The sequence below is a fragment of the Nicotiana tabacum genome, chromosome 12, assembly GCF_000715075.1.
Source record: "Nicotiana tabacum cultivar K326 chromosome 12, ASM71507v2, whole genome shotgun sequence".
Classification (NCBI taxonomy): Eukaryota; Viridiplantae; Streptophyta; class Magnoliopsida; order Solanales; family Solanaceae; genus Nicotiana; species Nicotiana tabacum.
The window spans coordinates 115847451-115873397 of record NC_134091.1 but is presented as its reverse complement, the minus strand read 5'-3'; the positions used below and the strand labels follow the sequence as shown (position 1 = coordinate 115873397).

The 25947-nt window shown below is 38.5% G+C and overlaps 1 protein-coding gene across 6 annotated transcripts; it reads left to right on the top strand.

The window, feature by feature from the left end:
• Positions 1-12143: 12143 nt before the first annotated feature.
• Positions 12144-25862, top strand: LOC107824710 (annexin D5-like). 6 transcript variants are annotated; one of them, XM_016651514.2, is made up of 6 exons: positions 12144-12462; positions 22564-22709; positions 22948-23157; positions 24680-24895; positions 24968-25057; positions 25279-25862. In XM_016651514.2, the coding sequence occupies exons 1-6, from the start codon at positions 12387-12389 to the stop codon at positions 25480-25482; spliced, it is 942 nt and encodes a 313-aa protein (XP_016507000.1). In that variant the 5' UTR covers positions 12144-12386; the 3' UTR covers positions 25483-25862. The 6 variants fall into 6 exon arrangements, 4 of the variants coding, with proteins under 4 accessions (XP_016507000.1, XP_075082975.1, XP_075082974.1 ...); XM_075226874.1 differs by lacking the exon at positions 12144-12462 and adding an exon at positions 19384-21273; XM_075226873.1 differs by lacking the exon at positions 12144-12462 and adding an exon at positions 20985-21827.
• The last annotated feature ends 85 nt before the right edge of the window (positions 25863-25947 follow it).

The following is a 25947-nucleotide window of genomic DNA, read 5'->3' as shown; positions in this document are numbered from 1 at the left end:
AAATATTGGGGTAAGTGATTCTAACTCGGATTTGGTCTACATATACAAGTATATCATTGTTTTCACCATAAATTAGTGTTTTGAGATTTAAATTTGGGAAAGTTTTAGAAATCTCATAGAAATGAATTTTTGAGATTTCAGTATCGATTCAGAGTCGGATTTGAGTAAAACTTGTATCATTGGAATCGTAATTAAATGGGTTATCGGATTTCATAACTTTCGCCGGATTCCGAGATATGGGACCCACGGGCGAATTTTTAATTAATTTCGGGATCTTTTCTTAAAAATGTAGTATTTTCTTATTGAATTGATTCCTATAATATTTAGTGATTGTATCGAATTATTTTGGCTAGATTCGAGCCAGACGGAGTTGGATAATCGTGAAAAAGGCCTTATAGTGGATTAAATTGGAGCAAGACGAGGTAAGTCTCTTGTCTAATCTTGTGAGGGGAAAATTACCTCATAGGTGATTAAGATTAAACAATTGTTGCTAAATTGTGGGGGCTACGTACGCACGAGGTGACGAGAGTCCGTGCGTAGCTACTATTAATGCTAAAGTTCGGGTAGTTTAGGACTCAAAGCATGCCTTACTTGTGTAAAATTATATTCTTTGATTAATTAATATTAATTGATATATATGAATATATTGTGAATTGTTAGATAAAGATATTAAAGGATGGAAATCTCATATGCTTAATTTTTGTTTAAATCAATTAATTGTTAAAAGAAATTGTTCTCCTCCCAAATTTATCTTATAATAAACATACTCTCCTTCCAGAGGCACATAAGAAAATGTCCTCCTTTCTTGTGGAGCGGGCCGAACGCCTCGGCAGGATAGATGCATCTATGGATCGCGCCGCACGTCCCTTGGCAGTGTACACGACACTCTGGATCGGGCCGTACGTCCTCGACAGAAATCGTGCTTAATAATAATAATAATTACACGATGCTTTAATAATTTATTTCAGCTTATGAAGATAATTAATAAATTGGAAGATCTTTGGAATTTAATGAATTATTATTCTTGCTTGTTAAGGAATTAATTGTTACTCTTGTAAATGAAATTTCATTGATAAATTAGAAATTATTTGAATTGAAGGAATTTAATTAATATATTGAGAATTGTTACATTTGAAGGAATTTGATTATTTTCGCTGATTAAATAAATTATTATAAATTCTGTAATTTATGCTAATTTAAATATCCTAGTTTTATTTCAGTTATTATTGACCCATAGTGAGTGTCAAAGTCGGCCATCTCGTCTCTACCACTTCGAGATTAGGCTTGATACTTACTGGGTACATGTTGTTTACGTACTCATACTATACTTGCTGCACTTTTTGTGCAGGACCTGAGATAGGTACTAGTGGAGGACCTATCATCACATACCCACGTCATCCCGAAGCATAGTGGTGAGCTGCCTTTCTGAGCCGCTCTGCAGCTACTAGTGTCTCTTCTTATATTTACATTCTGTCTATTTCATTTCAGACAGTATTTGGAGTTTTGTATAATCTACTAGATGCTCATTCACTTGTGACACCAGGTCTTGGCACACACATTGGTAGAGTTTGGGTTATATTTTTTTTTCTTGGTTTTAAACTTTATCAAAGTATGCTAAATTTATTAGTTGGCTTGCCTAGCTGTAGTGTTGGGCGCCATCACGACCTACAGGTGAAATTGGGTCGTAACAACATGGTATCAGAGCACTAGGTTCACGTAGGTCTCACATGTTATGAGCAGACCTAATAGAGTTGCGGATCGGTACGGAGACGTCTGTACTTATCTTCGAGAGGTTATATGGTGTTAGGAAACTACCTTTCTTCATATTCCATCGTGCAATTGATGTAGTACTAAATATCCTTCTCTTATTCTCTCACAGATGGTGAGAACACGCTCTAATGAGATTCCAGACCAGGGAAGAGCTACTCCCCCAGTTGCTAGAGGCCGAGGCAGAGGCCGAGGGAGGGCTCCAGCCCGTGGTAGAGGGCGAGGACGTCCCAGGACTGTTCCAGTTATGCCGCTAGTGGATCCAGCAGAGAATCCCATTATTGAGGAGCAGGGTGAGGTGCCTATGGCAGAGCCAGCTCCGGTGGACTTCACATCTGCACCGGGATTTCAGGATGTCATGGGTCGTATGCTGCGATTCATGGATAATATGACTCAGGCCGGTTTATTTCCGGCAGACCCAGTCACATCTCAGGCGGACGGGGGAGCACAGACCCCTACCGCGCAGGCTCATAGACAGGCAGCTGTTGTATATCAGACCCAGGGTGCACTACCCGTGAGTGGAGTCCAGCCAGTGGCAGCAGCTATACCTGAGCCCAGGCCAGCTATAGCCGCCGATCCTCAGAAACTATTGGACAGATGGACTAGACTACATCCTCCTGTCTTCGGGGGTGAGCGACATGAGGATCCACAGGATTTCATTGATTGTTGCAAGGATAGACTGTACAACATGAGGATATTGGAATCCCATGGGGTTGATTTCGCTACTTTTCAGCTAGAGGGTAGAGCCCGTAGATGGTGGCAGTCTTATGCTCTTGGCAGACCAGCAAATTCTCCTCCCATGACTTGGGACAGGTTCACCCGCATCTTCTTGGACAGGTATATTCCACCCTCCCAGAGGGAAGAGTTGCGGTTTCAGTTTGAGCAGCTCCAGCAGGGTCAGATGTCAGTGACTGATTATGAGGCGAGGTTTTCTGAATTATCTCGCCATGCACTAATGATACTCCCTACTGAGGCGGAGAGAGTGTGAAGGTTTGTAGCCGGTTTACATACTGGTATTCAGGCCACTATGGCTCGAGAGGTTGAGATGGGTACTTCTTATGAGCGAGTTGTGGAGATAGCCCGGAGGATTGAGGGTGTACGTCAGCGGAGCCGAGAGCAGATTATGAGAGATAAGCGGTTCAGGTACTCTAGAGAGTTCAGAGGTGCTCCGTCCGGGGGCAGAGGTCAGTTCGTGAGGGGACAGTCCAGCAGACCCCCATATCCAGCACCACCACCTCCTCGAGGTGCTCTAGTACGACCTTATTTCAGTGCTATACTAGAGATTTCTTATCGCCCACAAGCTATTCAGGGTTCTTTCCATGGGTATTCAGGTCCCCAGGGCCAGACACTTAGTCAACAACCCATCGCACCGAAGAGTTGTTACGAGTGTGGGGATCCCAGTCACATGCGGAGGTTTTGCCCCAGGCTTCGAGGTAGACCAGTACAACAGGGTCATCAGCCTATGCTTATTAGACCAGTTGCTCCACCAGTAGTCCGACCACCGAGAGGCGGAGGCCAGACAGTTGGCGCTCCAGCTCGGTTCTATGCTTTTCCGGCTAGACCAGATGCAGAGACCAGATGCCATGATTACAGGTATTATTTCTATTTGTGGCAAAGATGCCTCAGTATTATTTTATCCAGGATCTACGTATTCATATGTGTCATCTCTATTTGCTCCATTCTTGGGCGTTTCTCGTGAGTCCTTGAGTACTCCTGTTATGTGTCCACTCCTGTGGGCGATTCTGTTATTGTGAACCGGATATACCGGTCCTGTATTATTATATTTTGTGGTTATGAAACTAGAGCAGATCTCCTATTGCTTGAGATGACCGATTTTGAAATTATTCTGGGCATGGACTGGTTATCTCCATATCATGCTATTCTAGATTGTCCTGCCAAGACTGTTACCTTGGCTATTCCAGCATTGCCTAAGCTGGAGTGGAAAGGTTCGCCTGTTAGTTCATTTAATCGAGTTATTTCTTTTATAAAGGCTCAACACATGGTTGAGAAGGGTTGTTTGGCTTATCTAGCCTATGTTCGGGATACTACTGCAGAGACTCCGGCCATTGATTCAGTGCTTGTAGTTCGGGAGTTCCCCGATTTATTTCCTTCAGATCTTCCAGGTATGCCACCTGATCGTGATATTAATTTCTGTATTGACTTGGCTTCAGATACCCGGCCTATATCTATCCCACCGTATCGCATGGCTCCGAAAGAATTGAAAGAATTGAAAGAACTGCTTGAAGAGTTACTAGCCAAAGGGTTTGTCAGACCGAGTGTATCGCCTTGGGGTGCACCAATATTATTTGTGAAAAAGAAGGATGGAACAATGTGGATGTGTATTGATTATCGCCAATTGAACAAAGTCACTATTAAAAACAAGTACCCGTTGCCACGTATTGATGACTTATTTGATCAGTTGCAGGGTGCTAGGGTGTTCTCTAAGATCGATTTGAGGTCGAGGCATCATCAGTTGAAGATTCGAGATTCGCATGTTCCGAAAACTGCTTTCCGTACTAGATATGGTCATTATGAGTTTCTGGTTATGTCTTTCGGTTTAACTAATGCCCCGGCAGCGTTTATGGATCTGATGAACAGAGTATTTAGGCCATATATTGATTTATTTGTCATTATCTTCATTGATGATATTTTGATCTACTCACGTAGTAAGGAGGAGCATGAGCAGTATATGAGAGTAGTGCTTCAGACATTGCGGGAACAAAAGTTATATGCTAAGTTCTCTAAATGTGAGTTCTGGCTTGAGTCTGTAGCATTTTTGGGACATATTGTATTGGGCGAAGGTATTAAAGTTGATCCCAAAAAGATTAAGGTGGTTCAGAATTGGCATCGTCCTACTTCGGCAATGGAGATCCGGAGTTTTCTGGGTTTGGCAGGTTATTATCGTCGGTTCGTGGAAGGTTTTTCATCTATTGCAGCACCTTTGACCAAATTAACCTAGAAGGGTGCTCCATTCCGATGGTCCGACGATTGTGAGGTAAGCTTTCAGAAGCTCAAGACATCATTGACTACAGCACCAGTGTTAGTGTTGCCTTCCGGTTCGGGGATATATATATATAGTGTATTGCGACACTTCGCGCGTCAGCTTGGGTTGCGTATTGATGCAGAAAGGGCAAGTTATTGCATATGCTTTACGTTAGCTGAAGCCCCACGAAAAGAATTATCTGGTACATGATTTGGAGTTAGCTGCGATTGTTCACGCTCTTAAGATTTGGAGGCATTATCTTTATGGGGTGTCTTGTGAAGTTTACACTGATCATCGCAGTTTGCAGCATTTGTTCAAGCAGAGGGACCTAAATTTGAGGCAGCGCAGATGGCTGGAGTTACTAAAAGATTATGATATTACTATCCTGTATCATCCGGGCAAAGCAAATATGGTTGCAGATGCCTTGAGCAGAAAGGCGGAGAGTATGGGTAGTTTGGCTTTCATTTCAGCAGAGGAAAGGCCATTAGCCTCAGATATTTAGTCCTTGGCTAACAGACTTGTGAGGCTGGATATTTCAGAGCCCAGCCGAGTTATTATATGTGTTGTGGCCCAATCTTCACTATTTGAATAGATCAAGGCTCACCAGTATGATGACCCACACTCGATGGTTCTTCGTGAAACGGTACTACGAGGTGGTGCCAAGGAAGTCACTATTGGTCCAGATGGTGTTCTGCAACTCCAGGGTCATCTGTGCGTTTCTAATATGGATGAACTGAGGAAAAAGATCTTGGAAGAGGCACACAGTTCTAGATATTCTATTCATCCAGGTGCTACGAAGATGTATCATGACTTGAGGCAGCATTATTGGTGGCGACGGATGAAAAAGGACATAGTTGAGTATGTAGCTCGGTGTCTAAATTGCCAGCAAGTTAAGTATGAGCACCAGAGGCCAGGTGGCCTACTTCAACAGATGACTATACCAGAGTGGAAATGGGAACGAATTACTATGGATTTTGTAGTTGGGTTGCCGCGGACCTTGCGGAAGTTTGATGCAGTTTGGGTCATTGTTGACAGGTTGACTAAGTCGGCACATTTTGTTCGTTGTGACTACGTATACTTCAGAGAGGTTGGCCCAGATTTATATTTAGGAGATAGTTCGGTTGCACGGTGTGCCAATTTCCATCATATCAGATAGAGGCCCTCAGTTTACTTTACATTTCTGGAGAGCAGTACAGAGTGAGTTGGGGACCCGTATAGAGCTCAGCACAGCCTTTCATCCGCAGACCGATGGACAGTCAGAGAGGACAATTCAGATTTTGGAGGATATGCTCAGGGCATGTGTGATCGACTTTGGAGGTCAGTGGGATCGTTTCCTGCCTTTGGCCGAGTTTGCTTATAATAACAGTTACCAATCCAGCATCGAGATGGCTCCATTTGAGGCTTTATATGGTCGGCGATGTCGTTCACCTATCGGATGGTTTGAGCCAGGTGAGGCTAAGTTATATGGTACTAATTTGGTAAGTGATGCCTTGGAAAAGGTAAAGTTGATTCAGGAGCGACTTCGTACAGCACAGTCCACACAAAAGAGTTACGCGGATCAGAAAGCGCGTGATATATCATTTATGGTAGGTGAAAAAGTTCTCTTGAAGGTTTCGCCGATGAAGGGAATTATGAGATTCGGGAAGAAGGGAAAGTTGAGCCCAAGGTTTATAGGCCCATTTGAGGTGTTGAAACGAGTTGGGGAGGTTGCTTATGAGCTTGCATTGCCTCCCAGCCTATCATGAGTTCATCCGATTTTTCACGTATCTAATGCTCCGGAAGTATCATGCCGACCTATCACATGTGTTAGACTTCAGCACAGTTTAGCTAGATAATAGCTTGGGTTATGAAGAGGAGTCAATTGCCATTGTTGATAAACAGGTCCGCCAGTTGAGGTCCAAGAGGAATTCTGCAATAAAAGTTCAGTGGAGGTGCCAACCAGTCGAGGAAGTGACTTGGGAGGCCGAGGAAAACATACGGAGTAGATAATTCAGATTTATTCAGCACTTTAGGTATAATTCTAAACCCGTTCGAGGACGAACGTTTGTTTAAGAGGTGGAGAATGTGATGACCCAAAATATCATCTTTAAATTTAATAATTAATTATGTGTTCTAAGACTTCAAAAAGTACTATTTATTATTCCTCGACTTGCGTGCACAATCCATAAAATTTCATGGAAAGTTTTTATGTGAAAAATGGATTAAAATGTGGATTAGAGCTTTTAAAACTCAATTGAGTTGACTTTGATCAATATTTTGAGCAAACGGACTCGGATCAGTGATTTGACAGTTCTGGTAGGTCCGTATTGTGATTTGGGACTTAGGCTTATGTCCGGAATCAAATTCTGAGGTCCCTAGCCCGAGATATGGAATTTCGAAGAAAAACTAAAATATTTTAGTTCGAATAGTGACCGGATGTCTAATTATGTGAAAATGACCCCGGAATAGAATTTTGATAATTCCAACAGCCACGTATGGTGATTTTGGACTTAGAAGCGTCTTCGAAATTTTATTTGGAAGTCCGTAGTTAAATTAGGCTTGAAATGGCTAAAACAAGAATTTAAGTTTGGAAGTTTGACCGATGAGTTGACTTTTTGATACCGCAGTCGGAATCCAGTTCCGAAAATTTTTATAGCTCTATTATGTCATTTATGACTTGTGTGTAAAATTTGAGGTCAATCAGAGTTGATTTGATAGGTTCCGACATCGAATGTAGAAGTTGAAAACTCTTAGTTTCATTAAGCTTGAATTGAGGTATGATTCATGGTTTTAGCGTTGTTTGATGTGATTTAGAGGTTTGACTAAGTTCGTATGATGTTTTAGGACTTGTTGGTATATTTGGTTGAGGTCCCGAGGGCCTCGAGTGAGTTTCGGATGGTTAACGGATCAAAAATTGGACTTAAAAGCTGCTGCGGTGTTTCCTCTTCTGTTGGATATTCTGAGTTGTCGAGCCCAGGGTTGACGAGGCTCAGGCTCGAGCTTGAGATCGAAGCTAGGATCGAAGGTCCAGCTCAAGGACATGATCGAAGGTCCAGCTCGAGGACATGATCGAAGGTAAGGCTCGAGGGCTGGGATCGAGACCCATGCTCGAGGCCCTGATCGAAGGCACATGCTCGATGTCCTGATCGAAGGCACATGCTCGATGACCTGATCGAAGGCCCAGCCTCGATGTCCTGATTGAAGGCAAGCCATGAACGAGGTCCAGGATCGAGCCTGTGATCGAAGCCGCGATCGAGGCCCAGTTCGAGGACCAGTTCCGAAGGCTGCTAGGCAGTTTTATAAAAAGAGGGCATTCGTCCCATTTGCCATTTTTGACGAACTTGAGCTTAAGAAGAGACGACTTTTGACAGATTTTCAAGGGAAAAACATTGGGATAAGTGATTCTAACTCGTATTTGGTCTACATATACAAGTATATCATTATTTTCACCATAAATTAGTGTTTGGAGATTTAAATTTGGGAAAGTTTTAGAAATCTCATAGAAATAAATTTTTGAGATTTCGGTATCGATTCGGAGTCGAATTTGAGTGAAACTGGTATCGTTGGAATCGTAATTTAATGGGTTGTCGGATTTCATAACTTTCGCCGGATTCCGAGATGTGAGCCCCGCGGGAGAATTTTTAATTAATTTCGGGATTTTTTTCTTTAAAATGTAGTATTTTCTTATAGAATTGATTCCTATAATATTTAGTGATTGTATCGAATTATTTTGGCTAGATTCGAGCCAGACGGAGTTGGATAATCATGGAAAAGGCCTTATAGTGGATTAAATTGGAGCAAAACAAGGTAAGTCTCTTGTCTAATCTTGTGAGGGGGAAATCACCTCATAGGTGATTAAGATTAAACAATTGTTGCTAAATTGTGGGGGCTACGTACACATGAGGTGACGAGAGTCCGTGCGTAGCTACTATTAATGCTAAAATCCGGGTAGTTTAGGACTCAAAGCATGCCTTACTTGTGTAAAATTGTATTCTTTAATTAATTAATATTAATTGATATATATGAATATATTGTGAATTATTAGATAAAGATATTAAAGGATGAAAATCTCATATGCTTAATTTTTGTTTAAATCAATTAATTATTAAAAGAAATTGTTCTCCTCCCAAATTTATCTTATAATAAACATACTCTCCTTTCAGAGGCACATAAGAATTTAATAAATTAGAAAATCTTTGGAATTTAATGAATTATTATTCTTGCTTGTTAAGGAATTAATCGTTACTCCTGTAAATGAGATTTAATTGATAAATTAGAAATTATTTGAATTGAAGGAATTTAATTAATATATTTAGAATTGTTACATTTGAAGGAATTTGATTATTTCCGCTGATTAAATAGATTATTATAAATTCTGTAATTTATGCTGATTTAAATATCCTAGTTTTATTTCAGTTATTATTGACCCATAGTGAGTGTCAAAGTCGGCCATCTCGTCTCTACCACTTCGAGATTAGGCTTGATACTTACTGGGTACACGTTGTTTACGTACTCATACTACACTTGCTGCACTTTTTGTGCAGGACCTGAGACAGGTACTAGTGGAGGACCTATCATCACATACCCACGTCATCCCGAGGCATAGTGGTGAGCTGCCTTTCTGAGCCGTTCTGCAGCTACCAGTGTCTCTTCTTATATTTACATTCTGTCTATTTTATTTCAGACAGTATTTGGAGTTTTGTATAATCTACTAGATGCTCATTCACTTGTGACACCAGGTCTTGGCACACACATTGGTAGAGTTTGGGTTATATATTTTTTTTCTTAGTTTTAAACTTTATCAAAGTATGCTAAATTTATTAGTTGGCTTGCCTAGTTATAATGTTGGGCGCCATCACGACCTACAGGTGAAATTGGGTCATGATATAGAGCTTCCTAAAGAAGTAGACTATTTAAAAAAAAAATTTGAAATGAAAGATCTTGGAAAGACAAATTTTGTGTTGGTCTACAAATTGAGTATATGAAAAATAGAATTTTTATCCATCAATCAGCATACACTAAAATAATTTTAAAGCGATTCTATATGGATAAAGCACATCCATTCCGACCTCATGAAAATAATAAAGAGCTTCGTGATCCCGAAGTATCATATCTTAGTGAAATTGGTGCACTAATGTATCTTTCTAACATTACAAGGTCTGACATAACTTTTTCATTTAATGTCTTAACAAGATATAGCTCTGTTCCTACAAGGAGATATTGAAATGGAATCAAACACATATTGCGGTATCTAAAAGGGACTACCGATATGGAATTATTTTATGGCAATGATTGCAGTCCCGATCTTGTTGGTTATGTTGATGCTGGGTATTTATATGACCCACATAAGGCTCGATCTCAAACATGCTATGTGTTTATATATGGAGGCACTGTCATATCTTGGCGATCGACTAATCAATCAATCGTGGCTACTTCATCTAATCATGTTGAGATAATTGCTATTCATGAAGCAAGTCGAGAATATGTATGGTTGAGGTCTATAATACACCTTATTCGAGACAAATATGGTTTGAAGTGTGACAAACTACCCACAATTTTGTATGAAGACAATGCAACATGCATAACCCAATTGAAGGGAGGATTCATAAAGGGGATATGACAAAGCAAATTTTACCAAAGTTATTTTTCACACATGATCTTCAAAAGAATGGTAATATCAATGTGCAACAGATCTGTTCAAGTGATAATATGGCTGATCTGTTCACCAAATCTCTACCGACGTCAACCTTCAAGAAACTAGTGTACAAGATTGGAATGCGAAGGCTCAAGGATGTGAATTGATGCTCTCATCAAGGGGAGTTAATACGCGTTGTACTCTTTTTCCCTTACAAGGTTTTGTCCCACTGGGTTTTCCTTGCAAGGTTTTTAACGAGGCAACCAAAAGACGTATTTTTAAACATGTGTACTCTTTTTCCTTCACTAGAGTTTTTTTCCCATAGGGTTTTTTCCTAATAAGGTTTTAACGAGGCACATTATCTATGGACATCCAAGGGGAAGTGTTATAAGAAAAATCAAATTATGGTGGATGCCTACTCTTCCTCCATGATCTTCTCAAATGCTTAATGACATATTCAATGACATATTTCTATGCTTAATGACATATTCAATGACATATTTTTCTTCACTTTTCATGTCTATATAAAGGCCTTGTAATAGATAAGAAAATACACACAATTGAAGAAGAAAATCTCTTCCTTCTCTCTATCTCCATTTCTTGTTCATATTTTACTAAATTGCTTTTATGTTATAACACTTATGTATTATTTTAATGTGATAAAAATAATTATTTGTGATTTTATTGTTATATAAAAAAAGTTCAATAATTATTCCTGAAATTTAAAAAGCAAATATCTAATTTTTAGATAATTAGCCAAGAAGTTTATGCATGCACTCCAATACTTTCTTATATTATGGGTTCGATTAAATTTAGTACTGCTAACCTAAGCCTCCATGCCAAAACTTTTCTTTCTTTCTCTAATAAAATAATAAGATTGATCCAACCTATACAAGAGCGTCATTTTGTTAACCTTAGATATAAAATGACAGAAACCCGAAAATATGTTTATAAATTTATTAATAATATATAATATAAAAAATTAAGATTAGCTATGAACTTCATCGCTAAATCGTTTATAGCTAACAATATTTTTGATAATATGTTGCTATCCGTCGCTAAATAAAATTAGCGATAAAATTTTTTGTTTAACTGCAAAATTTGCCAGTCCTATTTTTTAGTAGATATTTTCATAACAAGCTTAACCGAACACACAAAATTTTAAAGATATACAAACCGAAATGAATCACTATCCGAAGGATAGATATTAATGTTAAGGGTAGACATGGGACTGGACATTTCTTATCGCACATTTTCTTTTTTAGGTGTAAGGCACATCATCTTGTTTTTTTTTCTCCATTCAATACATTGTGGTTGGATTAATTTGAATTTAAGTCAAAATGATTCATGCAAAAACAATTTCATACTCAAAGCTGGAAGTTAAAATTTCTGATTAAGGAAAGGAAATATTTACTACACCAGAAAATACATCATTTTTTTTTGGTTTCCATCCGATGTCCGGTACCCGCATTGGAGCCCGACTATATCCGGATTCGCGCCGCGTAGGACCCCATTCGAGGGGACGCGCTTCCTACCCAGGATTTTTCCATACCCAAGGATCGAACCCGAGATTTCTGGTTAAAGAAAGAACAATCTTATTCACTGCACCACATCCTTTGGCGGTAAAATACATAATTTTTTATTATTGAAGAGAGGCCAAAAAACATTTGATGGGTGAGCGACCGTCAAAAGCGTCCACTTCTCAGACGCATTTTTCGTTGTACCATTCATAATCATGCACAATTAATTCATGCAAAGTTTCCAAACTCTATTCTGAATGATCACTTACGTTACATTGCATGTCTCCAATATTCTACTGATCAAGGTTTCTCTCTTTTCTACCTTTAATTTCTCTCTTTTTTTGATTTACTATCAAAAATATCTAAAAGGGAGAGAAAAAAAGAGAGAAACCGAGATTTTAGTAGTAGGCGGCATCTCTTCTTAATTTTGAATAGGCGAAACCATTCTGATTTGGTTCTTTTAACGTACGGGTGATTGTTAGCACAGAGTTAACAGATACATATGGCTACCTTGATTATACCTCCGGTTTTAACGTCGCCTCGTGATGACGCCATGCAACTTTACAAAGCGTTCAAGGGTAATTAGTTTATTGTTTTTTCACCTTATTATTTTGTGATCATTTAGTTTTGAGTGTTTTGATTGATTAAGTATATGTTTATATTATGCACACCACATATCCAGATTTTAATGCAATTTATAAGCAAAAAGACGACACAAAATAAGGTGCTGCTTGAATGTATATGAGAGTGTTGATCGGGCACGTTTTATGAATACATAAAATGTAAGGGAAACAACAGTTGCTAGTTAAAGAAACTCAGCAAATTACAAGCCTATAAGAATTTAATTTCTGATGCTTGTTACCATGGCTATTTGTAATGGAATTTGATTTATGTTATAGGTTATTCAATAAAACTGTTTATCTAATGCTACCGATAAAATTTTACAATAGAAAATAAAATTTCGTCAAGCATACCTATTGTGGCAGTATAAACTGCCACTAATTAATTTTTTTAAAATTTGAGATCATATTTTGGGGGCTATATGCTCCCACAATTTTTTTTTTAAACATTGAGATCATCTCGAGGAGGTTATAAATTGCCACTAATTATCTTTCAAAACCGTCACAAATTAAAAATTTATTTTGTGGGGGTCGACGTGGAGGTTTTAAAAAATCACCACAATATTGCTCGTGGCAATCGTAACTGTGCCGTTTTTTTAAACCTACACAATTCATTTTGTGGGGGTCAAAAACCGTCACAAACTAGTAAAATAACCTCCACAAAATAAGCATTTTCTTGTAGTGAGGTAACTACGATATCCATCATAATCTGTAGAGAACCGTTTTTTTTTTAAATTTTGGTTGCACTGATATAATGAAAGAATTTATATGATTTTTGTTGTACTTATGATGATATGGATTTACCCTACAGCTGTTACGTACGGGGCATTTATTTTATCCCAAGCCAGAAGTTTAATCGCATAGTTAGAGTATAATTGGACTAGAGCTTTTGCTTGGATTCAGAATTTTTAATTCATGAGTTCCGAATCATAGATGGAACTTGAGTATAATTTACGGATTCAGATAAATTCAGTAGCTTTTGTTTAGATCGGAATATGAAATTTCGTTAAATGTGTATAAATATTAAATTATAAATTCAGTAACTAAAACTAACTATGAATTCTTCGGGCCATAAATTCTAAATCATATATAGTTCTGCCTCTATTCTGGACTACAATTCATTTTGCTTAGTGTATTCTGATTTGCTTAGTGTATTCTGACTAACTTATTTATACATATTAAATGGATTTTATAACACAAATAGAGATTTTTGTCATGGCTTGCCACATCATCATACCACTTAGGTGCCACTTGGAATATATTTATACTATATGGAAAGCTTACATATGAAATAGACTAGCACATGCTAGAAGGTTCTAGAGAAATATGAAAATTTCTCATGTAAGACCTTAGAACCCTATGGAATTGCTAGGAAAGTCCTTAGAAGATTCTAGCTATGTTGAAAATTCTAGAGAAGAGACTTACTTATAAATAATAAGGGCCTTGTGTAATGATTATTATTTACTCACTAGTCCCTAGGAGACTAGTATATAAAGGAAGTTACTCATTTGTAACTCGTCAAACAAAACAATCAAGTTCTCTACAATAAAAAGCTTTATTTGACAAATTTCTCTTGTCTTTCTCATCTACCATTCCTTTAACGATCTTGAGTGTAGTAAGGCTGACTTGGCATAGCAAGAACGTGAGCAAATTGTGTAACTCATTTATACATATTAAATAAATTTTATAACACAAATAGAGATTTTTGTCATGGCTTGCCACATCATCATACCACGTAGGTGCCACTTAGAATATATTTATACTATATGGAAAACTTACATATGAAATAGACTAGCACATGCTAGAAGGTTCTAGAGAAATATGAAGATTTCTCATGTAAGACCTTAGAACCCTATGGAATTGCTAGAAAAGTCCTTAGAAGATTCTAGCTATGTTAAAAATTCTAGAGAAGAGACTTACTTGTAAATAATAAGGGCCTTGTGTAATAATTATTATTTACTCACTAGTCCCTAGGAGACTAGTATATAAAGGAAGTTACTCATTTGTAACTCGTCAAACAAAACAATCAAGTTCTCTATAATAAAAAGCTTTATTTGACAAATTTCTCTTGTCTTTCTCATCTACCATTCCTTTAACGATCTTGAGTGTAGTAAGGCTGACTTGGCATAGCAAGAACGTGAGCAAATTGTGTAACTCATTTATACATATTAAATGAATTTTATAACACAAATAGAGATTTTTGTCATGGCTTGCCACATCATCATACCACGTAGGTGCCACTTGGAATATATTTATACTATATGGAAAGCTTACATATGAAATAGACTAGCACATGCTAGAAGGTTCTAGAGAAATATGAAGATTTCTCATGTAAGACCTTAGAACCCTATGGAATTGCTAGGAAAGTCCTTAGAAGATTCTAGCTATGTTGAAAATTCTAGAGAAGAGACTTACTTATAAATAATAAGGGCCTTGTGTAATGATTATTATTTACTCACTAGTCCCTAGGAGACTAGTATATAAAGGAAGTTACTCATTTGTAACTCGTCAAACAAAACAATCAAGTTCTCTACAATAAAAAGCTTTATTTGACAAATTTCTCTTGTCTTTCTCATCTACCATTCCTTTAACGATCTTGAGTGTAGTAAGGCTGACTTGGCATAGCAAGAACGTGAGCAAATTGTGTAACTCATTTATACATATTAAATGAATTTTATAACACAAATAGAGATTTTTGTCATGGCTTGCCACATCATCATACCACGTAGGTGCCACTTGGAATATATTTATACTATATGGAAAGCTTACATATGAAATAGACTAGCACATGCTAGAGGGTTCTAGAGAAATATGAAGATTTCTCATGTAAGACCTTAGAACCCTATGGAATTGCTAGGAAAGTCCTTAGAAGATTCTAGCTATGTTGAAAATTCTAGAGAAGAGACTTACTTGTAAATAATAAGGGCCTTATGTAATAATTATTATTTACTCACTAGTCCCTAGGAGACTAGTATATAAAGGAAGTTACTCATTTGTAACTCGTCAAACAAAACAATCAAGTTCTCTACAATAAAAAGCTTTATTTGACAAATTTCTCTTGTCTTTCTCATCTACCATTCCTTTAACGATCTTGAGTGTAGTAAGGCTGACTTGGCATAGCAAGAACGTGAGCAAGTTATGCAAGATCATGGGTGAGTTATCAAGTGTTGTACGTGTACTTAGTTAACGACTAAGGACGTGACAACGTGGTATTAGAGCAAAGGTTGCAACTAAGGGAATGGCGAACGACGGAGAAATTAATGCTGCCAACACCCAAGCCAACGTCATCCAAGATACTACTGGTAAGAAGGGTCGTAACAAAAAGAGGAATGCCACCAACAAGAGCCAGGAGGTGCCGCCCAAGGTTGTGTCAAATGAAGGGCTTACATCCCAAGAACCATCTGCTACTGAGGCGAGCGAGGATGAAGTGGAGGTTCTGCCGGAGGACATCTAGATCGGTAAAGAATGGGTGATGAAGGTGAACGCGGGGATGGATGTTGTGGAGATCTTTGGCCAACGCTTGGGGGAACGTGGAAGGCACCCTTAGTGTTCTTGAGGGACACACTCTCGGAGAGTTTGAGAGTATATAAAATGACTTGGAGGGACCCACGCATGTCGAGATGGAGCTAAGACAAACCATCACTACCTTGGAGTGCAGACTCTTGAGGCACTGAGCACTATCGATGCCATGAAGGCTAAGATAGAGGCACTCGAGGAGCAGGTTGATGCTGGCGTGACTAAGGTAGCCAGCAATATCGTTGTGACAAGGGAGACTAAGATCGAGGCTCCCAAGCCACCAATATTCAAAGGTGTTCGTAACGCACAAGAAGTGGAGAATTTCCTTTGGCACTTGGAGAATTACTTCAAGCACGGAAAAATGAGGGACGATGGGGCCAAGATCAACACCGATGTGTTGTACCTCTCAGACATTGCCGTGTTATGGTGGCCTCAGAAGTGTATCGACATGGAGAAAGGGCTATGCAAGAATGAGACGTGGGAGAAATTCAAGAAGGAGTTGAAGAAGCAATTCTACCCCGTGAATGTGGTGTATGAGGTTAGGCGGAAGCTAAGGGAGCTCCGACAGATGGCCACAATTCGGGAGTATGTGCCCGAGTTCACTATCTTGATGCTACAAATACATTGTCTGAAGATGATTCCCTTTTCTACTTCATGGATGGGTTGAAAAATTGGGCAAAATAGGATTTAATAAGACATCAAGTAGCCAACGTGGACGAGGCCATAGCGATAGCCAAGTCGCTCATTGACTTCAAAATAGTTCCTGCCAAGTCCAAAGAAGGCAACGTCGACGGGGGTGGGGAGATCATGATAAGGACAACGGAAAAGGCATAGCTGAGGTATACAAGGGCAATGGCAAGGGACCATTCCATAATGGACAAAGGTCCAAGAGAAACGACAAGGGGCCGAAAAACGGTTGCGAGTACGTGCCTAAATGAGGGTGCTATTTCTGTAAAGGATCACATCGGGCAAGTGAATGCCCAGAGTTGGGAAGCTTGCAGCAATGTTCGGGAACTTTGCTCAGGCACACAAGAGTTCCACAGGAGAGAAACCGCCTGCATTGGAGGGATGCACTTGAAATCTAAGCCGAAAATAGGGGATTCCAAAGCCTATCTTAGCACCATGCAAATGGAGCATAGTGGTAGCAAGAAAGGTTGGATGGACATAGTTTGAAGAGGATGGCGAGTTACAAAGTGATGGCACGCTATCTAACTTAGGCAATGCACCAAGCAGAGGGGTCAAGTTTGCTAGTAAGGCTGGGACCACGGAGGGTAACCAAATAGGGAGTGGAAGCATGGACCCAATGCTTGTGAAGCTGCTAGACTTGGTTGAGCCACGGGGAGATTCAGGCCAAGAGCAAGGAGAGGCATCCGATGAGCGAAGGATCGAGGCCATCATTGCTAGCCATCCAAAGTATAAATGGGGCAAGAAGAAAGGTGACCAGTACCTTGTGACATAGGAAGACGAACCGCTCTACAGGGCATCATGGCTAATGGACAAAGATCTTTGGCGATGCCAAGGTGAGGTGCGATTGTACGTGTCGATGCTTTGTGCCGAGGGCGGCACAAAATTGGGTGGGGGAGAGTGTCATGGCCCGCCACATCATCATACCACGTAGGTGCCACTTGAAATATATTTATACCATATGAAAAGCTTACATATGAAATAGACTAGCACATGTGAGAAGGTTCTAGAGAAATATGGAGATTTCTCATGGAAGACATTAGAACCCTATGGAAGTGTTAGGAATGTCCTTAGAAGATTCTAGTTGTGTTGAAAATTCTAGAAAAGAAAATTACTTGTAAATAATAAGGGCCTTGTGTAATAATTATTATTTACTCACTAGTTCCTAGGAGACTAGTATATCAAGAGAGTTATTCATTTGTAACTCATTAAGCAAAACAATCAAGCTCTCTTCAATAAAAAGTTTCATTTGACAAATTTCTCTTATCTTTCTCATCTAACATTCTCTTAGCGATCTTGAGTGTGGTAAAGCTGACCTGGCATAGCGAACGTGAGCAAGTTGTGCAAGATCGTAAAAGAGTTGTCAAGAGCCGCACGTGTACTTAGTTAACGACAAAAGACGTAGCATTTTGTACTAAAGTTACTAAGATATGTCGATTACCGAACCCATAACTATAATGGTGGCTCTGCCCCTATTTAATGGTATATTTCAAAGAGTTTAAGTTCTATTTATTGACCGCATAAAAATATTTATATTAGTATGCTAAAATAACATGATATAAAAAAAAATTATACTAATTAGCTAAAACAAATTACTATTAGTATACTACTTAAATCTTACCTCAAAACGGGCTAATAGCAATAACTTGACACTACATATGATGTCTCACTATGTTTGCCTGTTATCTATTATATTGTATCGTATTATTATTTTAAATACAATATTTGTTTTGATTGTTACTTAAATTTTATTGTATTGTATTGTTAAATCGGTCGTTATGTAAATGATCGATTTGGTATGATTGTGTTGTTACCTTACTTTTTTCTCTTATCTTGCCCTTACTTATTATTAAATAAATTTTTTTAATCTTTTATCCTACCTTTTTACGTAATAATTCTACCAGGTATCTTATTTTTTATATATTTTATAATATTGCAAGTTTATACTTAATATTACTGGTATATCACTTATGAATTGATGACAAAACGATATAATTTGTCCAATCATTATATTGATTAAAACAGTATAATGCAATTATGAAACTACGTATAAAAACCATCCAAACAAGCTAGGGTCATACTATCCGCGCTCGGATTGCAATACGAACTTATAATCTATGAGATCAATGTTCATATTCCATAATAATAGAATAGGAGTCTGAAACATGACCCAAAATCATACTATATCAATTTAGTAACCTATTCCAACAACAGTCCAAACGTCACAATGAAATCACTGTTAGACTGCGCCAAGTTTCAAGCCTTTATCATCAAATCCGGTCTAACCCCAAGAATCATTGACGCAAACCACCTTATTTATATATACTCAAAGCATTCTCTTATTCAAGAAGTCCAAAACGTGTTCGATGAAATGCCTGAAAGAAATGTTTTCACTTGGAATGCTATTATAAACGCTTATGTTAAAGATCAAAACTTTGCTCAAGCGAGAACGTTTCTGAGTGCTGCTCCCCTTAAGGATTGTGTCACGTATAATACAATGCTGTCTGGTTATGTAAATTGTGAAGGATTTCAGGATCAAGCAGTTCGATTATTTGTTGAAATGCAATATGAGGACAAAGTATCTGAATATGCCTTGACTACCATGCTTGGTTTGGTAACAAAGTTGAATCTTTTGTCATATGGTAGCCAATTGCATTCGTATATGTTGAAGAGTGGGAATAGTTTAAGTAGGTATGCATTGAGTTCTTTGATTGTTATGTATTCAAAATGCGGGTGTTTCAGAGATGCTTGGAGGATCTTTGATGAATCTGATGTTGGAGCCATTGACACGGTTTCCAAGAATGCGATGGTGGCAGCTTGTTTTAGAGAAGGTGAGTTGGAAATGGCCCGGGATGTGTTTTCGTGTAGGCTTGAACTGAATGATGAAGTGTCTTGGAACACAATGATATCGGGTTTTGCCCAAAATGGGTATGAAGAGGAGGCCATCAAGTTGTTCAGGAGCATGATGGAGGAGGGGTTTGTATGGAATGAACACAGTTTTTCTAGTGTTATAAGTGCTTGTTCTGGCCTGAAGAATTTGAAACTTGGGAAGGAGATTCATGCTTGGATTTTGAAGAAAGGAATGATTTTGCATCCATTTATTAGCAGTAGTATCATTAATCTTTATTGCAAGTGTGGTCTCTTGAGTTATGCATATTCTGTTTGTACAACTACTCAGAAAGAGAACCCTTTTGCCATCACACCATTGATCGTAGGATATTCAGGAATGGGTAACATGTTAGAAGCAAGAAGGCTTTTTGACTCATTGCCTGAGAAGAATCATGTTGTATGGACTGCTATAATATCTGGATACGTGAAAGCTCATCAATGTGAAGATGCTTTTCAGCTTTTCAGAGAGTTAATGACAGAGGGGGAAACTGTTCCTGATGAACTGATTTTTATAAACCTGCTTGGTGCATGCACCGTACATGCGACCTTTAATTATGGGAAGCAAATACATGCCTGTATACTGAGAACTGGGACTGAAATGGATGCTAAGTTGGCAAATTCTTTGGTTGATATGTACTCAAAATGTGGTAATGCAACATATGCACAGAGGGTTTTTCAATTGGCTGTTGATAGAGATTCTATGCTTTACAATAGCATGATAGCTGGTTATGCTCTCCATGGGTATGAAAATGAAGCTATTCAGCTTTTTAGTCAGATGACAGAGCGAGGTTTCCAACCTGATGCAGTCACTTTCCTTGCCCTTCTATCAGTTTGCCGGCACTGTGGATTAGTAAAAATGGGAGAAAATTATTTCTTTTCCATGACCAGAGATTACAAAATATCACCTGAAACTGACCACTATGCAAGTATGATCGACTTGTATGGAAGGGCAAATCAACTTGAGAAGGCTGTAAGATTAATGGAAAAGTTGCCTGTAGAACCAGATGCTGTAATTCTGGGTGCATTTCTAAATGCTTGCAAAATGAACAGAAATGCTGAACTTGCAAAAGCTGCAGAGGATAAGCTATTGCAAATCGAAGGAGAGAATGGGTCTAGATATGCGCAGTTGGCTGGTATCTATGCCTCGGAGGGGAAATGGAATGAGATGGGAAGGGTAATGAAAATGATGAGAGGAAAAGAGGTCAAGAAAACTGCTGGTTGCAGTTGGTTATATGTAGGAGACACTGTGCATACCTTTATCTCTGGTGACAGATCTCACTCGGACAATGAGGCCATATATATTATTTTAGGATGTTTGATCAAAGAATTAACTAAACTATCGGCTACTATATTCTTTGAAGAAGAGCTGAGCACATTGTGTTGATCAATGTGGACTTGCAATTGTTGTTCGTTAAATTTCAAGATGCTTCATAATGGCATTTTGAAGCGGTAGACATGATTTAGCAGTCAGAATGCATCATTTGTGCTCCATCTGTGTACAGCTCAAGTTATGCCCTATTCCTGTTACAATCTGAATGTGAGAGACTTCTCATGCATTACTGTGCTTGTCCTGCTTAGAGTTGTAGTGGTTTGTCAGACAGAGTATCATGAATGTCATCAATGGCTGTCAAAGAGTCCAAACAGACAAGCATTAGCATGAAGCAGGTCTTCCGAATCCAGGTATTTCTGAATTCCGATGTGGGCGCTTGGTAGCTAATGTATTTTGCCTTCTCCACAAAGGGTTGCACGGTTCGGGGGGCAGTTGAGTCAGCTGCCGGTTCCCAACAATGTCTTGAGCTGCATCCAATTTTTGGGCAAATTCCCCTTTCTAAGGCTACAACACAACAACTATGCCTCAGTCCTAAACAAGTTGGGGTCGGCGGTATAAAATGATCATGTCTTTCTTTAAACTCAACTCATATAGCTAAATAGCTAAATATCCCCGCTCACATTTCTGTCTTGAACCACCAAAAAGGACCTCTTCTTTTCATTATTATTTGCAAGAATAAAGAGTGAAGTGATTCTGGGGATGGAATAACGATTGGAGTTCAGGCACATTCCACCCCCAACTAGAAAGAGTACACTTTACGCCATGCTATCTAGCCGAGTTCCAACGAGAGAGTTGTCTTTCACAGCTAAGTTCGATCCACCCCCTCTGTGAAAACCATAATACGTCCAAGGAAATCCTACTGTTTTTCAAGAAGGAATTGCCATCACCAGTGGAAGTTGAACTAGTATGATTCTTGGCTTCATCAAGCTCTTGATGCCATTTTAATTATCATTCTTGTCTTGGTGGGAACTACTTATTTTTCAATTTAAACACCCAAAAAAGTTTGCTGAGTTCATCGTAAAAAAAGAAAAAAGAACCTTCTATTGGGTGTTGTGAGAAATTTTGTGTTGATGGAACCATTGGTCTTCCATTGCATTGAGCCTTGAGGATAAACTATATATTCGCCTGTGAATCTTGACACTGTGACACAATTAACCCACTCACCTTTCAGTAGAGCTTCATTTCTTTGTTAATTTTTCTACTACCCTCAACTTCACTGCTCTATACAATTTTCTTTTGGAGTGTCTATTTCATGCTGGAGACCTGGTCACGTAGTGATAAGAATTTCATCTGTGGCTTCAGACTAGTTCTATGAGTTCAGGTGAGAGGAAATCATACTGCGGTTCTGGTATCACATGGATGGACTTCGAATGAACTTATCTATATCGGCTCAGACAAATATATTATACGGCATATTTCTTATTAGACTTTGATGAATCCCATTACAGTATTGCTTATACGGCTTTAACAAACTAACCATGATAATAGGTACAAATTATTCCCTACTGAGTTTTAGTTGATTAGAATATATGTGGATTAGTAGTAGTATACACACACACACACTCTCTCTCTCTCATTAACTGATCTGTACTGCTAATTCATTTGTACCTCAAGGAACTATTTCCTTTTTTTTATACCAGGATTTGGGTGTGATACTGGATCAGTCATTAACATCCTTGCTCATCGTGATGCAACTCAACGTGCTCTCATTCAACAGGAATACAAAGTTATGTATTCCGAAGAGCTTAATAATCGCTTATCCAAAGAGCTTAGTGGTGACACCAAGGTATTGACATCAAGTTTAACTTCTATACTGATAGTATAAAAGAAATTTTACAGTAACATGTCACTTACAAGATAACTACATGTAATCGTCCATAATAGTGTCCTGAAAAATATGGTGAATACCTGCGACATGTTAAATACAGTATATTACTGATAGTGTGAAAATTTTTTACACTAAATTTCTCTGTCAAGTTGTCTTGTATTTTGATTTACTGTATCATTTGGATTAATGATTTCAGAGAGCATTCTTGCTATGGATGCATGATCCACCAGGAAGGGATGCCACTGTTGTCAGGCAGGCTTTGAGTGGTGATCTCAGAGCTGCTACCGAAGTAATATGCTCCCGGACTCCTTCCCAGATACAATATTTCAAACAAATCTATTATACCATGTACGGTGTCTACCTTGAGCAAGATATCGAGTCACGGGCGTCTGATGATCACAAAAAGGTATACTGATTTTCCTTTGCATTTGAAGATGCACAAGATAATTGTCACTCTAAGTTCTTCTCTATTCCTTGTTAAACAATGACGAATACATGAAAGAGAAAGATTTTGGGTCATCTAAAATTAGACAACTTTGTCTGGTAACAACTTTGGAGTTGATGAATAAAAGAGAAAATTAATGAGGAAATGTAAATTTGCTATTCTACAATTACAAGCTTCTGAAGTCCAAAACATGTATATGATTATGTATGAGCAATAAAAGTTTTTGAGAGGGCATCATCCTAGAGATCAGGGGATGCTTAACTGACTCATATAATTATATCCTACACCCTTCAGTAATGGTGAATCCAGGATTTTTAATAAGGGGGTATAAAAATGCAACAACGACACTCCGGAGTTTCAAACAACAACAACCCAGTATAATCCCACTAGTGGGGTCTGGGGAGGGTAGTGTGTACGCAGACCTTACACCTACCCTAGGGTAGAGAGGCTGTTTCCGATAGACCCTCGGCTCCCTCCCTCCAAGAACTCCCCACCTTGCTCTTGGGGTGACTCGAACTCACAACCTCTTGGTTGTAAGTGGAGGGTGCTCACCACTAGAGCAACCCACTCCGGAGTTTCAAACCTGCAACCTAAAACATTTTTGAGCCACCTTTCTCACAGCACTATAAGATTTACTTATGTAAATGGGATCTAACAGTTTATATACGTAGAGAAAAAATTCTTTTTACCCTATCTGCGCAGTATAATTTTCCGAGAAAGGTATTCAATTGAAGCCCTTCGGACCATATAGCTCCAGCCCTGCGGCCTTTAGTTTTGGGGCACCTGAAGTCACTGGTGCTGTCACATGGGAACTGAGGTCAATCTGTGGACTACTGAACTTCCTTTCTTGTAGTATCCGTTTTCGATATTTCAGTTGTCCCTGTGTGAATTTTCCTTCATCTTGTATTTTCTTAGTGGTGTACACCATCCATTATGCATTAGAGAAGAATATAGAAAGAGTCGGTTTCTCCAGTTATGTTCTTTCCTTCACCTCTTATTGCTCTGACATATTCAAGATGCCTGTGTGATCTTATTAGCTGATATTAAGGTTGGGAATTCCTACTCTGATATCTTTTGAAGATGTAAATGTTTGCTTGAGGTAACACTGGAGATTGGCTTGATAAATTTTCCTTGTGCCTTTGACGCTATGATGGTAGTAACTGTTGGTACACTTGCATTAGATTAGGTGTTGCCAGTAGCCTTTTTAGTCTGGTTACAGATTTATATGTCGGTGCAGGTATATGATTTAGCGAATCTCCAACTTTAGGATTTCCTAATTTGTATTGTGAGATGGATTATTGAATATTGGACCAGTGGGCTTAAATCTAAATAGAGCGCAACAGGTAATTTGGGAATGAGACGTAGTAGCTGTGGATCTACCTCCTTTTGTTGTCAAGAATTTAAACTAAGTCATCAATCCATAATGCTGAGATTTCTCAAAAGAAGAAATTGATATATTGGTATCTTTTCTTTATATTTATAGTTGCTTCTATCATATGTACGTACAATACGCTACGAAGGACCAGAAGTTGACAGTGTTATGGCGGAACGTGATGCTAAAGCTCTTTATAAAGCTGGAGAAAATAGATGGGGAACTGATGAGAAGACTTTTATACGCATCTTTTGTGAAAGCAGCAGTGCACATTTGGCTGCTGTTAGTTATGCTTATCAAAGCAAGTATAAGAACAAATTGAAAAAGGTAAATCTCTTATCAGCTTAATTAACCTTTATGATAACTAGTTAACTATTGGATATATACCTGATATTGCAGGCTGTAAAAAGTGAAACCTCAGGGCTCTTTAGATTTGCACTCTTGACTATCTTGCGATGTGCTAAGAATCCAGCAAGATACTTTGCAAAGGTATTGTCTAATTCTCTAAAGTCCTCATGAAATTCACAAAAGCAAAGGTAGTAGTGCCTATCATGATATTGATTTTTGTGAACTCATTTTTTGGATTTGTATTGTTATATTGTGTTTAACCTAGTAAAACCAGTATTGACTTAATCTTATACATGTTCAAATGTAGAATATATGCTCAAAGCACTACTTTATATAACATAAACTATGTTTACTGCATTCAGCAATTGCACAAGGCTATGAAGGGCTTGGGAACAAATGATGCAACTCTTATTAGAATAATAATAACACGAGCTGAGATTGATATGCAGTATATAAAAGCAGAGTACCGAAAGAAATACAAGAAATGTCTGAATGATGCTGTTTATTCGGAGACTTCTGGCAATTATCGGACCTTCCTACTGGATCTTTTGGGGCCAAATTACTAGCGGATATGTCACCGTGAAAATGAGAGTATCATACAGTTTGAATGAGGCCTTAGCTTTGTGGAGTTCAGTTTTGTTACAAATCCATGTCCTAAGCAAGAAGTGTTGTTTGCAATTTTGGTAAGCCATAGGCCTAGAAGCATTTTCATAATATTGGACTTGGTCGGGCTTAATAAAATGGAGCGTACAATGAGAATTCATATAGCTGATTCCAACTTGTTTGTGATTGGCGTGGTTTTTATAGGCTAATAAGCAGCTGTGCATTTCCCTTTTGTGTTTAAATGTTGATCCTGCTGGTTCTTGATCTTGAACATCATTCGGAACACATCTGTATATGTTTTCTTTATTGTAATTTATGTATAAGTTTCCTGGTTTGTGGTTAATGCAACTGTTTCCAAAAGGCGCTTTCTTAAGATGCCATTTGTAAAGGTGCTTTAATATGGTGGTGTAAATTTTGTTCCTTTATAT

What these genes read in the sequence shown, in the direction of transcription:
- LOC107824710 (XM_016651514.2), top strand. Translation starts at nt 12,387, where the DNA reads ATGGCTACCTTGATTATACCTCCGGTTTTAACGTCGCCTCGTGATGAC. An exon ending in ATAAGAACAAATTGAAAAAG is followed by an intron (nt 24,896 to 24,967) that starts GTAAATCTCTTA and finishes CTGATATTGCAG; the next exon opens with GCTGTAAAAAGTGAAACCTC. An exon ending in CAGCAAGATACTTTGCAAAG is followed by an intron (nt 25,058 to 25,278) that starts GTATTGTCTAAT and finishes TACTGCATTCAG; the next exon opens with CAATTGCACAAGGCTATGAA.